The sequence below is a fragment of the Moschus berezovskii genome, chromosome 4 (genome assembly GCF_049115385.1).
Source record: "Moschus berezovskii isolate FMDL1 chromosome 4, NW_MosBer_1.0, whole genome shotgun sequence".
Lineage (NCBI taxonomy): Eukaryota > Metazoa > Chordata > Mammalia > Artiodactyla > Moschidae > Moschus > Moschus berezovskii.
Genome location: NC_142463.1, coordinates 111,082,199 through 111,098,048, shown reverse-complemented (window position 1 = coordinate 111,098,048; position 15,850 = coordinate 111,082,199). Strand labels below are relative to the sequence as shown.

Here is a 15,850-nt window from a genome sequence, read left to right as displayed (position 1 = left end):
CAGGCTTCCTCCTCCATACCCCCTTGTCTCACAGGTTTCATAAGACCTCAGAAGGTCCTTCAAAAGTCTGACCCACATTCTTCCTGTTGCAGCTCTGCCCCCTCCCCTCCTCACGTGTCCTAAGAGCAAAGTCCTGCGTATGAATCTTCGACGAGCCTGAAGCCCCATCACACTATAAGGCTTTTTCTTCTAAAGTGGATGTTCCCACTGCCACTGCTAATAGAGAGAGACAAGAGGGAGGGTGAGCAAGGGAAGCCCCGGTCTGGGGTGAGGGCGTGGAGAAAGAATCAGAAGGGATGGAGATAAGACAGCAGCACACCCAGACACACAATGACACAAACACCGCACCACCGCAACCTCCAGCGCCCGGCTTCCGGGGGAGGGACGACTGTCTTACGGCTTTCCATGACGCGAGTCCTCCGCGAGGGCTAGGGCTGTGGGTGAGGCGACATTTCCTGCCCCAGGGGGCTGGGGTGAGAGGAGAGATGAGTTGCTGAGTATGCACACCTTTTGAGAGCCCATACACACACACCCTGCTCCAGGGGCTCCTTTCTCAGGCTGCTCCCCATGGAGTTCCCCCTGGCCCAGATATGCCCCCAAGGTAAGTGTGAAGTTGGAGAATGTAGGTGGGAGGGAACCTCAAGACCCCCACGACCCCTGCTCTCCTCCCCTCTGGGCCTAAGCTCCCACTTCGGAGGTGAGGGGCCACACCCTGGCCACACGCCTTGCCACACTCTGGCAAGGCTGACTGGCAGGAGGCCCACAGCCTCTGCTCCTCCTCCTCGGGTGCCACTTCCACGCAGCCCTGAGGATAAAGGGGACAGGGTCTGCTGAGAGCTTCTTCGACGGGAGAGAGGAGGAAGCAGGAGAATGAAGTAGGGTGGGAGGCAGAGGACCCTGGGCCAGAAGAGGGGCCCGCACTGAAGAGATCTGCCTCCGTTCCCGGATTCCAGAACTTTCGGGCCAGCTGGCTTCCTTGTGCTCCTCCCTGGGCCAATTTCCCTGACAAGCCCCTCTGTCACCTCAGCCCTCCACACTTCCTGGGCCCCTTACTCCTCCTCCCTGAGAAATAATCTCTGCCATCCCTCCTGCTGCCATGACTGTGCCTCAGGTCCCCGATGAGTGGACGGCCGGGGTGGGGGGGGCGAGTGGAGGTAAGCCTGAGCCTGGGGGAGTGGTGGGTGGCAGAGAAAGACGCAGGCCCTGACTAAGAAACCTCTCTGTGCTAACAGGGAGCCGAGAAGCCCCCGCCATAACCTTCAGCACCTTCCAGCCCCTGGACTTGAACCGTAGGAGCTGCCAGGGCCCGGGCTTGCTTCTGGGACCACGACTCCAGGCCCCCGAGGAAGCCTGGCCCAGCCCCAGGGGCCCAGCTGTCCAGGCTGTGGTGAGTGGAAACCTGGGGGGGTGCAGCTCCTTCCTCTACTCCCACCTTCCACGGGGGTGGGCTTGCAGGTGGACAAAGGCCAAAGCAGGAATGAGCAGGGGCTGCTGACATGGCCGGGGGCCCAGAGGAAGGGCAAGGAGATGAGGAGCACCTCCTTCAGTTGCTGGATGGCCCACTCGCTACTCCTCTGTCCCTGGGAAGCTCAGGGTGAGTCCACAAGTGATGCGTTCAATGATTTACGTTGCAGAAGTAGGCATCTACAGCTCTGTCCGTGGCCTTCATTTGCCCATCCTCATCTCAGTCCTCCTTGCCCATCCGGTCAGTAGGAAACCCTCCCTACGAACTAGCTCGGTCCCTCCTACCGTATGTAGGGTGAGCCCTCCCTCGTTCTGGCCTCTGGAGTTCCCTTCATTCCTCAGGCCAGGGAATGCTTTTCTGTCCATCTGGACGGCCCCACTCCCATTTAAGCACAGTTTAACAGCTCACTGCTACTGGAATAAAGGCCCACAGGACCCAGAGGGAAGTGGAGGGAAACTCCCTGGAAACAAAAACAACTTGAGCCAAATAAGTCAGACTTTGGGAAGGACTTTCTGGGAAACGATACCCTAAAATAGGCAATGGAGACAGGGAGCTTTCTCCACAAGTCCAAGAGGGAGTAGGTGTAAGGATTAGGAGCCAGCAGCTGCCTTAGAGTCAGAGGAAGGACTACTAATCATGGCTGCCTCTCCCCTCCCTGAACCCTTCTCTGATGCAGGCACCTCTCCAGGCCCCAGGAGCAGCCTGCAACCCAAAGGATGATGGGAAGGAGGAGCTGCCAAGGGAAGAAGCTCTGTTCCTGCAGGCCGAGACCCGGGCTTGGTTCCAGAAGACCCAGGCCCAGGAGCTCCTGCAGCACGGGGCGGCCCCCGTCTGGTTCCACGGTTTCATCACCCGGAGGTGACTCACAGAGGGAGAAGCAGGCTCGGAGCGGGGCAGAGCCCGTCCTGGGTCCCGCTGTCAGGCAGGGGAGGAGGCTACAGGCCAGGCTACGACTCCCGGAGGTTCTGAGGCCACTCGCTAAGGCCGCCCTCCTGGGGCAGATCACCAAAGAGGCACAAACCCGAACCATCTGTCTCTAAGGCTTCGAGTGCTCATTCTCCACCCCGGCCTCCGTCTCTCTCCCTCCATCTTTACCTCCGGCTTTCTCCAGTCTTCTCCTCTGTCTTCCCTCCCTGGCAGTTCCTCCCTTCTCCTCCACTTCTCAGTCCTTACCTTCTCCGTGCAACTTGTGACTTCTGAAGTCTAGAAGTCTAACACCACCCCCGTTGCTGCTGCTACAGCGCTGACCCCCTGAACCCCCCACTCCAGGCTGCCCTTCCAGGACGGGGCCAGGAGGAGGACGCAGGGCCGGGAGGTCTCCTGAGCGGAACCCCTGGTCCGTGTCCGTGCCCAGCCCGTGCAGCGGGAGTACGGTGACCACATCCTCTGCCACCTCCACCCTTCTCTGTCCACTTAAGCAGGCTTGGGTGGGCGTAGGGGTCCCCTGTGAGAGCCGGGGAGACAGGAGATGAGGCTGGAAAAGTCTGAGCAGCCCTCCATGTCTTCTCCATCATCCTCAGAGAGGCCGAGAGGCTGCTGGAGACTAAGCCTCAGGGATGCTACTTGGTGCGTTTCAGCGAGAGCGCCGTGACCTTTGTGCTGACTTACAGGTGAGGGGCCAGCACTGCGCCGAGGGTGGGGGGGCGGGCAACAAGGAGGCGGGACTTTGGGCGAGTCAGGGGGCGGGACTTGGTGCTGAAGAACGTGTGAGGGGCAGAACTTCATGATGACCCCCAGCAGGGCCGGAGGGGTCTAAGCCCAGGCCCCAGACTACTAAGGATGGGAGACCCAGGCGCTGGGGCGGATGGAGACCACGCCTCAGCTGGTGTCCTGGCCAGAAAGAGAGAGCAGATCTGATCCTGACTGGTGCCTCCAGGAGCCGGACTTGCTGCCGCCACTTCCTGCTGGCCCAGCTAGGGGACGGGCGCCACGTGGTGCTGGGCGAGGACAGCGCCCACGCGCGGCTGCAGGACCTACTGCTGCACTACACTGCGTGCCCGCTCAGCCCGTACGGGGAGACGCTCTCTGAACCCCTCGCCCGCCAGGTACGCCATCCCCACCCCGGCCCTGACACTGACCCTGACCCCGGGGACCCAGGCCAGGGCCCCCCACTCCCACCCCACGCAGAACTCAGGCCACAGGACCTCGCCGGGCACTTTCCTATTCCCAAGGAGGACGCAGACATCCCTTTTCCACACATCTCCGCTGGTTTCCCTTCCAGAAAGATGCGTGTTGGTGGAGGGGTCCTTGAGAAACCAGCTCAGTCACACAAAGATTGGAGGGATTGGGAGTGGTCAGCTAGGCCCAGGAGTCATTTGTTTTTGTGGTCTTATTTTGGCCTTGCTGCCCGGCTTGTGGATCTTGGTTCCCAGACCAGGGATTGAAGTCTGCAGTGAAAGCGCCAAGTCCTAACCACTGGACCACCAGGGAATTCCCGGTGCCATTTGTTTTTTAAATTAAGAGATATTTACTGAGACAAGACAGATGGGTGTAAAACCCACAAAGCTTACTTACCAGCGGCAAAGACAAATAATAAGAATTGAGTGTGAGAGTGTGATGAGAGAGGAAATGCAGAGTGGGGTGCCATTTAGCTCACACGGTGGGGAGCCATGTCAGAGAGTGCCTCCCCCAGATCATTCAGGCAGTTCTGAGGGACCACTCTGTGCCAGGCATTGGTCTGGACACTGGGAAATAGCAGCAAACAAAACTGACCCAAATGTCCCTACCTGCATGGAGCTTTCATTGTAGTGACAGGAGACAGGCAATGAACGCGTAATTCAGATGACAAGCAGAGAATACAGAAACAAGGAGTGACGGGGGTGGGGTCATTTACACGGGGACCTTAGGGAGGCTACTCTGCTGAGGGGACATTTGAACAGAGGTCCGAATAAAGGAAGGGGGAAAGTCATGCAGATAACTAGAGGAAAAACATTCTAGGTAGATGGCACAGCAGGTGCAAAGGCCCTAAGGCAGAAGGATCCTTGATGTGTGTGAATAAGAGTAAGAGCACGGAGGAAACTAGCATGAGTAGAGAGGTAGAAAACAAAATCACAGGGGTGAAGGACTGCCCAGTGGACTCTTTATGATTTGGGATTTTATTCTACATGAGATGCACTGAGCAGTTACAAGCTAAAGAGTGACATGATCTGGAAAGTTTGGGAGGGGCATAGGTGATCAGATGGAGGCCACTACAATACTCCAGGAGAGAATACAGCAGCCTGGACCATGTTGGTAGAGGTGAAGGGGTGGGGAGGTGGAACACTGGGTCTGTTTGGAAGGTGGAGCTAAGAGGGTTTTTGCAGGATTGAGTGAGGAACGTCAAAAGATGGAGTTATATTGACTGAGATGAGGAAGGCTACAAGAAGACTAAGTCTGGGAGAGACGGGAGGTCATGAGTTAGTTCACTTTTGACATTCATGGTTTGAGACATTCATTCAGGATCCAAATGGAGACGTCAGTTAGGCAGTTGCAATATATGGACTGGGATTTGAGGACAGAAATCTAATTTGGAAATCAACATTCGGGAGCCAGCAGTATGTAGACGGAGTAATTCTAAAGCCTTCAGGAGGGATGAAATCTCAGGAATGAGCATGCTGCTGCTAAGTCACTTCAGTTGTGTCCAACTCTGTGTGACCCCACAGACGGAAGCCCACCAGGCTCCCCCGTCCCTGGGATTATCCAGGCAAGAACACTGGAGTGGGTTGCCATTTCCTTCTCCAATGTGTGAAAAGTGAAAGTGAAGTCGCTCAGTCGTGTCTGACCCTTAGCGACCCCACGGACTGCAGCCTACCAGGCTCCCCCATCCATGGGATTTTCTAGGCAAGAGTACTGGAGTGGCTTGCCATTGCCTTCTCCGAGGAATGAGCATAGATGGAAAAAAAAAAGATACCAACTCTCCAGCATTGAGAGTTTGCAGAAATGAGGGGGAACCTACAAAGAAAATTGAGAAGGTGCAGCCAGAGAGAGAGGAGAAGAACAGGGAGTGTGACGCTTTAGATGCCAAGCAAAGAAAATCCATCAGGGAATAGCAGATGCCAGAGGGTCTAGAATTAACCATTGGATTTGGCCAACAGAAGGTCATTGATGACCTGAGTAAGAATAGTCTCCTGAAGCTATATTGGAATCCATTCAAAGAAGTTGGTAAGGGACTGTGCCTAGCAGTAATTATTGTGTGGAATTTTGTGAGGAATAAGCAGAGACCTGAAGATTCCTAAGCAGTGGGAACAGGATGTAGGGAAATCTGGTGGACAGGGGAGCCAGCTGGAGTTGTGAGAGCTGAGGGCACAGCTGTCAGAGACCAAGCTCTATGACCAGCCCTCACAGGGTCTTGTCACTCACATTCTCTGGAGTCTGGGCTCCATCCTGGAGCAATGGGCAGCCATGGAAGGATTGCTAGAGGAACTTCTGCAGGTTCATTCTGCTCACGGAGTGGAGAATGGGTTGGCAGGGCAAGATAATGCAGGAGGAGGTGATGGACTTAGGAGGCCTGAACAGGACCAGAGCTGTGGGCAGGGAGAATGTGGGCAGATGTGAAGATATTTAGGCAGTGGAAGGAGCAGGGCTTGTGCGCCATAGATGTGGGGAGGAAGGGCGGGAGGCGTCCAGCTGACTCCTGAGGTGCTGCTGTCTCAGCAGCAGGGCAGAGCTGCTTTGTTTTGGCTGTGCCAGGTCTTAGTTGCAACAGGTCCGATCTAGTCCCTGACCCAGGAATTAAACCCAGGTCCCCTGCATTGGGAGCGCAGAGTTTTAGCCACTGGACCACCAGGGAAGTCCCAGAGGTGCTACTTTATATTCATAAAGGGAATGCTAAGACCTCTTAGGGGGTTACGGCAGGGAAAAAGAATTCTGATTTGAATCCATGCAGTAAGTGCCTGAACACCGTCAGATGGAGACACGCACTTGGCAGTTGCAGAAAAATGAGAAAAGCCCTATGGGCTGAGCCTCCCAAAAGTATCACACGTGTGGAGAACATTCGTGAACCCAGTGATAAATGCTGAGCTAAAAGCACACCTAACATGGGAAGGAACCCTATAAGGCTCATCTCCCCTGAGGCAGTGTCTCTGTCCCTGTTAGCTGTATAATGTACTCCTCGTGCAGCTGCAGAAGTAAACATGGGCATGGGTCTTGGAGATCTATCCCCAAGCTGAAAAATTTTAGGCTAAAGACTTGTAAAGCCTGGTTGCAGTTTTACAACCACAGGCACAAATGGTGACTGGTCGGGGCCTGTGTTCCAGATGAAGTTAACTTAAATGCTAAATATCACCTGTGATCAGAGCAACTGTCCCTCCTCCCAGTCTCCTTGCTATCTCCATGCCCTCTGCCTCACCCAGAAACCCAGCGCCACCCAAATTTCCCTGCTGCACCCCACCCCGACATTCTCCACATGGACCAGATTATTTTGCCCTCCTTGGATCACCTGCCCACTCCCACCAGCCATCCCTCCGGCACCACATTCCCAAGGCCTCTTTCTTCTCTCCACCCACCCCCTCCCCCGTTCTCCCCCCACTTCCCCCCACTCCACCCCCGCAGACTCCTGAGCCCGCAGGACTGTCCCTGAGGACTGAAGAATCCGACTTTGGAAGCAAAAGCCAGGACTCACAGTTTCAGTATAGCCCGATTCTCAAAAAGGAGCGAAGTGCAGCCCCCACGCAGAAAGATGGAGCTGGGGAGCCAAAGCTGGTATGTGACCCGAAGAGCTGGGAGAGAAGGTGGGGCCTGAGGGAGGGGCGGGGCCTGGGGACAAAAGGAGGGCGCGGCCTGTGTGAGGGGGCGTGGCCAGTGGGGTAGGAAGAAGACCTGCAGGGGTCTGAGGCTCAGACTGGGGTCCAGCTCTGGCTCTGCCTTGGTTAGGGTGACCCACTGTCTGCCTTGACATCACTGACTCATTGGACATGAGTTGACCAAACTCTGGGAGATAGTGAAGGACAGGGAAGCCTGACGTGCTGCAGTCCACGGGGTCGCAAAGAGTTGGTCGCGAGTGAGCGACTGAACAACTACAATTCTCCTCCCTGCTCGCCTTCTCTCCTAGCCCTCCCAGGCGCCCAGGCCCAGGCCGCCCATCCCCGCCAAACCTCAGCTGCAGCCGGAAGTCTACACAAGCCCTGCTCCGAGACCCCGCCCAACCCTGCCGCCCAAACCCTCCAACCCCATCTACAATGAGCCTGATGAACCTATTGACTTCTACGCCATGGGCCGTGGTAGCCCTGGAGAAGCCCCCAGCAATATTTACGCCGAGGTGGAGGTGAGGGAGCCTGATTCAAGGAGTGAGGACCCACATTTCATCCTCAGGCATGAAGTCCTACGGAAATGCCAGTCCAGGCCTGTCCTAGGCAGCCAGGTAAATGGGGGTGCAGGGAAAAGTGAGACCCCTAAGAAAGACTTCCTGAAAGCTTGAGATTGAGAGGGTGGAGAACGTGTTCAGACTCGATGTCTGGGTCAGGGTGAATGAAGGTCAGAGATGGGAAGAACAGAGGGTTGAGACTGCCAACAACCCTCTTCCAGGACCCTCTGTTTGGAATTACTGGGACCTGCCTCCCCTTTGTCAAGTCCCCACCCTCTCCACTTCTCAGAGAAAGCAGAGGGCCCTGCAGGTCCCCTCGGCCTTCGCCCACCTGTGCCTGTGTCCCTCTCACCAGGCTGGCCCTCTTCAGAACCCCCTGAGATTGACCCCACCCTATGGCAGGAATGTTGGCCTCCACCTCACCTCTCCTCCCCAGTCTGAACTTGGGCCTCTCTCATTCTGGCTCCCTCCCCTCAGCCTTCAGGGCCCTGCCTTCCTGAAGAAGAACACCTGAAGTCCCTGGTGGCACCTCAGATGAGCTCAGGGGAGTGGGTGCCTGCCTGTCCCCTCCTTCTGCACACGCCCCCTCTCCTGCAGTCCTCACACCTGCCCAGTCTTCTCACTGATCAAGTCAGTATCTTGCTTCTTTAGACTGCAGCTCCCACCCAATCCCTCTGCCTCTGCCCCCCGCTTCCATTCCCCGCCCCAATGCTGGCACCTCAGGCTCCCCCTCAGCCCTTGTGCCTGCTCACACTTATCCACACCCCTGACTGCCATCCTAGAGCTGATGTCAGTAGTCCACGTCTCTATGTGAATTTCTCTCCAGGCTTCTGCTCAGCTCCCCAACATCGCACAGCCTTCTGGACCCAGCACAGCCAAGTGTCCTCACCCTACTCCCCTGATTGTTCCCTCCTATGTTCCCTCTCCCTCTTGGTATCTTATCCAGCTATTCAAGCCAGGTTCGCAGGGCTTCCTTGACATCTCCCTGCTCTTCACCCTCACTCCCCTATAAGTACTGATTCCTGCTGGGTCTTTCCTAAATATATTTTCCCTTTCCTCAGTTTTAGCTCCCATCATCTCTCATCAGGACTTTCCAAGAGCTTCTTAAGCAATCTCCTGGCCAACAGTCTTGCCACTTCTGATCCACTGCCCCAAGAAAGTCAGAATGGTCTTTCTAAAACAGCTACCAGGCCCATGAAGCTCTCCATAATCAGGTGGGGTAGGGAGCCACCCCCTCAGTCTTATCACCAGCTGCACCCATCCACCCTGAAACTGGTCACATTTCTCCAAACACACCAAGTGGTTTCAAACTTTCCAAGGTTTTACACACACCATTCCCTCTGCCTATAGCTACTTCCTACAAACGTACCTTCCTACTGTCCAGCAACCTTCTAATCATCCTCCAGCTTGCCCACCCTTCCCCGCTTCTGCAAAGACTTCCCTGACCTCACCACAGAAGCTTTCTACACACCTGTCATGTCACTGAGCATTGATACCCATACCCCCCTCCCCCAGCAGAGTATAAGCTCCCTGAGGGCAGGGATGGGACTTGTCCATCTCTTGTTTCCAGAGCACAGTACCTGGCAAAGAGCAGGTGCTCAGGAAATGTTTGTTGAATGAATGAGAGAGGTTTAGACCTCTTTGCAGGCCAATTTCTGTTAAGATCAGAGGCTGCAGCTAAGTCTAGGAGGCAGAAGGTAGAGGGTATGACCTGGGACCATCCTTCTCTCCACAGAATCCAGGTGGCCAACAACTGCATTCTGAGAACTCCGTGGCTGAACAAGGCCCTACTGTGCCTCACCCGCCCCTACCCCGCTGGGGGCACACTCTCCCCCACAACCTTTCTAGACAAGTGCTTCAGGACAGAGGACAGGCGTGGCTCCCCCTGGGGCCTCCTCAGTAGCTGATGAGTCTGAGCTGGGGAAGGATAACTTGGAACAGCAGGTCCAGAGACTTTCACACACACCTAGCCGTCCTTCTCAGGAAATGTGAATGGAACAAACTGTAGGTGATTAAAGCTGGAAAGGACCTCAGCCATCTATTGCAAAGATGGCGAAAAAGTGTCACCTTGGATGCCAACTCCAATCCATTGATTGTGGCTGCCTGGAGCACTGCTTTGGAAAGGATGTTAAGGTCATATCTGAACTCAGCAGAAAAGAACACCATGATTGATTAGTGATGTCTGCCGTGGGTGAGAGAAGAGGAGCAGCATCTCCTTTGCCCTTACTGATCAAGTCCAACTCCAGCTTTGTTTTTGGAAACAAAACCAGAGAGGGATGGTGGCTTAGTCAAGGTCAAGGAATAGAACCCAGGCTTCCTGATTCTTCTGTTTAGTGCTCTGTTCTGTACCCCACTCTACTAACTCTTCTCCATGGGAAATGTCTGAGATTTCCTCAGATTAGAAGACTGGCTGCTCTCCAGAGTTCTGCTGCATGGGGGCCTGGGTGCTGGTTCCGTTCCTCCAGATCCCAGCTTAGCCCTGTTCCCCTAACTGGTCTGGGCTCACACAAACCTGGAGGCCAGAGGAGTAGATGTGGGGGATGCTTCCTTTTAGGGACACACCCTCAGGTTCCCTCCCATGAATCTCCAAGAATCCAGTGACTCAGTGCTTGCCTCTAAGGAAGAGGGCTAGGAGGGCCCTGCTGCATCCCACTACTGCCCTGGTTTCCCCTCCTGGAGTCTGATTTCCTTGGCCCTCAAGCCTTTGAGTCTGGGCCCTGGTCCAATGCTGCTGTTGTCTGAGGAATGGTTTGGCGAGAACAGATGTTAGAACTTGTTTGTTGATTCTTGTCTGGCTAATAAATCATCACCAACCACCTCCCCCAATAGGGATTCAAGTACTCCAGGCTCCTTCTGTTTCTGACTCTCTCTTATATTGTGGAAGGCAAGTTGTCAAATGACCATTGCAATGGGGGGGGAGGGAGAGGACAGTTGGTGGTTGAAAGATACCTGGGCAAGGATCACAGATCTATGGGCTGGGGGTGGGGAGGCACCAAGGCAAAGGACACAGACGGCTCTCTGAAAAGTATTCCTTCCCTAACTGGGGTGGGCTAGGCAGCTAGCCAGGGGCAGAGGGGTGAGCGCATCGCCTGGGGGCTGCCAGGAAAGAAAGAGAGGCCGGGAGGGGACTGGTTGAAAGGTAGCCCCCGCACCTCCTTCTTCAACTGCCAAGCACGGGACTGGAAGGGGGAGGGGCATTCTTAACCTTTGTGTGTGGGCCCCATAGGATAGGGGGCCCCCTTGCAGCGGCTACCCCCTTTTGGGCTTAGGCCTCCCCTTTTCCTCTTACGAGGCTTCCTCTTCTCTCCCAGACCCACTTTAGGGCCTCTCGCCCCTGTAGCCAAGCTCCATACTCTAAGATTCAACCACCTAGAAGATCTGCCTTGGGTTGTATTTTTGTCTCAGATGGGGGACTCTCTGAGGCAGGGCTGTGTCTGCCCCTGGATCGCCCTGAGGGCTCAGAGCAGAAACTGCCCCCCACCCCCACCCCAGGAACCACTCACAAGGCTGCTGGTACTCCTGTGGTCCCAGCCTGTTCTCTCATTTCTAGGAGAGTTCAGTCAAGACAATCAGTGTCCATCAGGGTCTCTCTCTCTCCAAGGGCCCCTGTGTACTTGCCAGAATCACAGAAGCCCCCCAGACCCCTCCCTGAAGACATATTCCCTAGGTCTAGGTGCCGCCACCACCATGCCACCCCCAGCCTGGGGCAGGGCCAGCCCCAGTGACTAGCGAATTCCGCTCCTTCCCACTCAGCGCTAATCAGCTCAAGGAGAAATACGGCTGCTGAGTCAACAGAGTGGGGTCCCACTTCCTTCCGTCTATAGGTCTAAACCCCCTCCTGAGCAAGAGGAGAGGTGGGAGGGAAAACGGGGGAAGGGTGAGGGTTGTGGAGGGGAGGGGAGCAGATGGCTTTGGGGAGAGGCTGAAAGTGCAAAAAAGGTCTTAGATCAGACTCAGAGAGTCACCTGGTGGCTGATTCCTTGTGGCAGCAGAGGAGGCAGAAAAAGGAGAGGCTTGCTGTATAGCAGCAGCTGGAAATCAAAGTCAGCAGATGAGATTCCCTTAGACTTCATGACAGAACAGGATGGGCAGGTCTGGGGAGGGGACAGGAATGCCACCCACTCGGTGCCTCTGAAGGAGCAAAGCCTGCTAGAAAGGGGTGAGTGCTCCTCATGCTGGGGGTAGGCTCAGCAGAGTGGGTGGGAAGATCCGGACAACTAGCATTGTCAGGTTTCTGCTGTGCTTCTTTGCTAACACATTGCCCAACCTTGAACAGGGAAGCTTCTTTCTGCGCCACTGTTCCCTACATTCCTTTGAAATGGAGGGAATGCCTTATTTGCCTGTGGGGCTGCCGTACTGATCAGATGAGACCAGGCAAGCAAGGGGCTTGGCAGAGCAGGACTGTGGGGCTAGAAGGGACTTCGAACCCTTTGTGACTGACTTTTTGGTTCAACCAAGTAAGAAAATAAGTTCTAGAGAGGGGAAATGACAGGGAACTGGAGGTAGTCAGGGCGGATCTTGTCATCCCAAGCACTTGCTTCCCCTTACACCTAGGGCCCCTCCCAGGCCCTAGGATAAGGCCCAGGTCCTCCCCAGGGCTCCAGCTGCAGGCCCAGCCCTGATGACCCTGGCAGTGGAGCTTCCCTTCTTCCCTCTTCCCACAGCCATGGGCACCCCCACATCATCCTGCTGATTTCACTCCCTCGGAGGCCTGGGACTACAGTGAGACTTCAGATGGAGAAGCCGAGTAACATACAGGAAAGGGAGCCTCGCGATTGTGCTGGGCAGGTTACTCTGCCCCATTAGGGACCACTCGGGGAAGGGCATTTTCCAGCTGACTCAATCTCCCCATGGTTATTTCATCCTGCCAGCCTCCTCTAGGCAAGGCTCTCTTGGGCTCAGTTCAGTTCAGTTCAGTCGTTCAGTCAAGTCCGACTCTTTGCGACCCCATGAATCACAGCACCCCAGGCCTCCCTGTTCATCACCAACTCCCGGAGTTCACTCAAACTCATGTCTATCGAGTTGGTGATGCCATCCAGCCATCTCATTCTCTGTCGTCCCCGTCTCCTCCCACCCCCAATCCCTCCCAGCATCAGATTCTTTTCCAGTGAGTCAACTCGTCACATGAGGTGGCCAAAGTATTGGAGTTTCAGCTTTAGCATCAGTCCTTCCAATAGACACCCAGGAATGATCTCCATGCTCTTGGGCTCAAACCCTCTTATATCAGAGAGGAGTCTCCTCCCCTGGGCCCCAGATCCCCTTCAGAGCCCACAGAAGGCCCTGCCGCAAAGTTTCCAGCTTTGTCCTCTGGTTCCAGGCCCTTGAGCACCATGGCCTGCGCTGATGCCTTTTTTTTCCTGCCCCTGTCTCCCTTAAGCTGTCCCCTTTATCAGGTCAGCTCCCTCAGCTAATGCAGTAGACAGTCTCAGGAAGGTGCCCTGTAACTCTGGCTCAGGGGACTAGAGCAGGGGCAGGGGGCTCAAAGATGTTAACCCCCGCAACCTTAGCTATCCTAATTCTTCAGCATGAACCCACTCAAGGAGGGCTGGGGGCAGTCACCACTTAGGCTCTACCCTCAGCTACCCCTACTGGCTTTAGAACATGTCCCCACCTGAAATGAAACTGAGCAGAGGGAGAGGGGTTACATAAAAGTTGGGAGCCAGCAGCAGAGTGTTCCACCACCCTGCCACCCCTCAGAACTTCAGCCATCCCTTCAAAAGACTGCTGCTTCCTGGTCAGGAAGCTCAGCACCCAGCTGGAACAGACGTGGCCGGGTTCCTGCCCAGGGGTCAGAGCTTTGGGGTAGGAGCTGAAAGGCCCTCTTCTGTGACAGCTGTGCCATCTCCGTGTAGTTCCTAAGTCTGCTCCTTGTGGATCCCAGCTTCCTCAGCTCCGTTGTCCTGGTCAATGTGGGCTTTGCCCCAGGCTCCTCCAACACCTTATAGGGCCATTTGAATCCATTTCTGACCAACACCTCCACCACCCTTCCCCCTGCCCCAGTCCCTTGGCTGTTGCTGCCATGCCAGTTTTAGCCAAGTTGTCCCTCTTTCCTCCTTTCGCCTCCCTCATCCCTGTCTTCTCTTTCCTGTTTATGACAATTTGAGGTAATTACCTCAGCAAGCCCTCCCAAACAGAGTCTGTCCATTTTCTAACTTTTATTTCTCTTGGTGACCAGGAAATTCCAACCATCAAGTAAAATGTCATCTTACAGTAGGAATAAAAAGTGGCTTGGAACTTCCCTAGTGGTACAGTGGTAGGTATTCTGCGCTTCCGCTGCAGGGGGCATGGGTTCGATACCTGGTCAGGGAACTAGGATGCCCCACACTGCTCCACAGTTTAAAAAAAAAATGGTTTACTACTTGTGGAGAACCAAAGGAGATGGGACACAAGAGGATGCTGAAAGATGTCTGGCTTAAATCTGTCCATTTGCAGAAGACACCAGGACTCTCCCTACCCACATGCCTTATCTCCCAGAGCACTGCCAGGTCCATCATGACGTGCAGCCCCTAAAGTGACAAAGTTGAACCACTGAATCCCAGGAGTGTGGCAACTCGGGAAGGAGTGTGGCAACCCCATCTACAGCACCCTGGATACAGAAAGAGCAGCTGACTCCTTGGGACCTCAGACTTTGGGGCCCTGCTGAGCCTACCTCACTTCACTGTGACACCCAGGGGGCGACCTTAGTCCTCAGTGCCTCTGTGGATGGTGAGAGTGGCAGTACAGGCTGAAGGCTCCTTGCTGAAGGCTGGCTGGATGCACTGACTTGGACAACTACAGCCCGCGTGTCCCTGTGGGATGCAGGAGCCCTGTCTGGCTCCAACTCGAAGTAGGTCAGATTTCAGATAAGCGGGTGGTTTTCCTGTAAGTGATGAAACCCTCCTCTGTACTTTAATGAGAAACAGACTCCTCAACTTACCCCAGCTCACAAGACCAGAAGCATGGTGAAGATTCCTCACTTCCTTCTCATCCCCAAGTCCCCACCACACACTTCTTCAAAACTGCCCCTCGGGTCTCAGCCTTCCTGTCTGTCACCAGGACTGTCAAACACCAATTCCTCCCAGTGTTTTTCCTGTTCAGAACCTGCATCTTCGTTGCGTCAGCGGTCCCTTGCCTGGCATCCAAGGCCTTTCTTTTCACAGGAGTTTAACACTCCCTTCCTGCATGAAGTCACTGCAGTTAAGCCCTCCTGGAGTTCCAAGTCCCCTCAGTGTCTACAGTAGGACGTGCTTGCTGCTTTGTGACCAATATTCAGTGTATTCCATCCTATCTGCACCGTGCTCTGAGGAGGAATCATGCCACTATCCTGTGGCTCCTGGGCACCTTGGTGCCTTACAGCCAACTCAAGTCCACAGACCCTGCCACCTCCCTTCCTCATCCACCACCCTCCCCCCACCTACCCCATCCTCTCAAGCAAAAAGCTTGGAGTCCAGATGGAGGCTCCAAGCATATCTGTCTAGCCCCCAGTCTCCATGCAAAGCTTCCAAACCAGTCCAGGCCAATGACAACCAGTAAAAGTTTCAGTCATCTTTGGGGACAGGCATTTCACTACTTTTTCATGTCCAACAACTCTTTCACATCCCAGAAACAATCTGCTTGACTTCAAGATACCTGAGATCAGCAATACTTTCCATATTTGGGGTCACAGGCCCCTGTCCCAAACAAAACTGTACATACACTTCCTAGAGTCTTTAGTGGCCATGACCCCAGTTAAGATGGTCAGCACTCAGAAAAAATACAAAGTAATCACGAGATAGCTCACAACAATTTGGAGGCTGCTTTACCCAAGGTAAAAACGAAGATCTAGGGACAGGACAACCAAAGAGAAGCGTCCAAACAAAAAAAAAAAAAGAGAGAGAGACCTCACTTAAAAGTAGGAAAAGGTTCAGGGCACGCAGTGTCTGTTGGACTGAATATTTTATTTCAACAGACATCCCTGGTTTAAAAAAAAAAAAAAGATGGAGGGAGGGGTTCAACATATCATCACACCCAACAGGGAGCAAAACTCCCATCCAAGAACTCAGAGCCCCTTCTGAGGCATCACTTGAGTCTTTGCTAGCTCCAAGACAGAAAGGAGCTGAATTTTCTAACTTTTGTTAAGAAAAATC

At 54.5% G+C, this 15,850-nt stretch overlaps 1 protein-coding gene across 2 annotated transcripts; it reads left to right on the top strand.

The window, feature by feature from the left end:
• The first annotated feature begins 446 nt into the window (after nucleotides 1-446).
• On the top strand, nucleotides 447-10,582 carry SH2D2A (SH2 domain containing 2A). Of its 2 annotated transcripts, none has more exons than XM_055403687.2 (8): nucleotides 447-601; nucleotides 1,233-1,387; nucleotides 2,142-2,323; nucleotides 2,986-3,075; nucleotides 3,342-3,510; nucleotides 6,995-7,144; nucleotides 7,494-7,802; nucleotides 9,481-10,582. In XM_055403687.2, the coding sequence occupies exons 1-8, from the start codon at nucleotides 568-570 to the stop codon at nucleotides 9,646-9,648; spliced, it is 1,257 nt and encodes a 418-aa protein (XP_055259662.1). In that variant the 5' UTR covers nucleotides 447-567; the 3' UTR covers nucleotides 9,649-10,582. The 2 variants fall into 2 exon arrangements, with proteins under 2 accessions (XP_055259662.1, XP_088692007.1); XM_088835881.1 differs by lacking the exon at nucleotides 447-601 and adding an exon at nucleotides 629-1,154.
• Nucleotides 10,583-15,850: the final 5,268 nt, after the last annotated feature.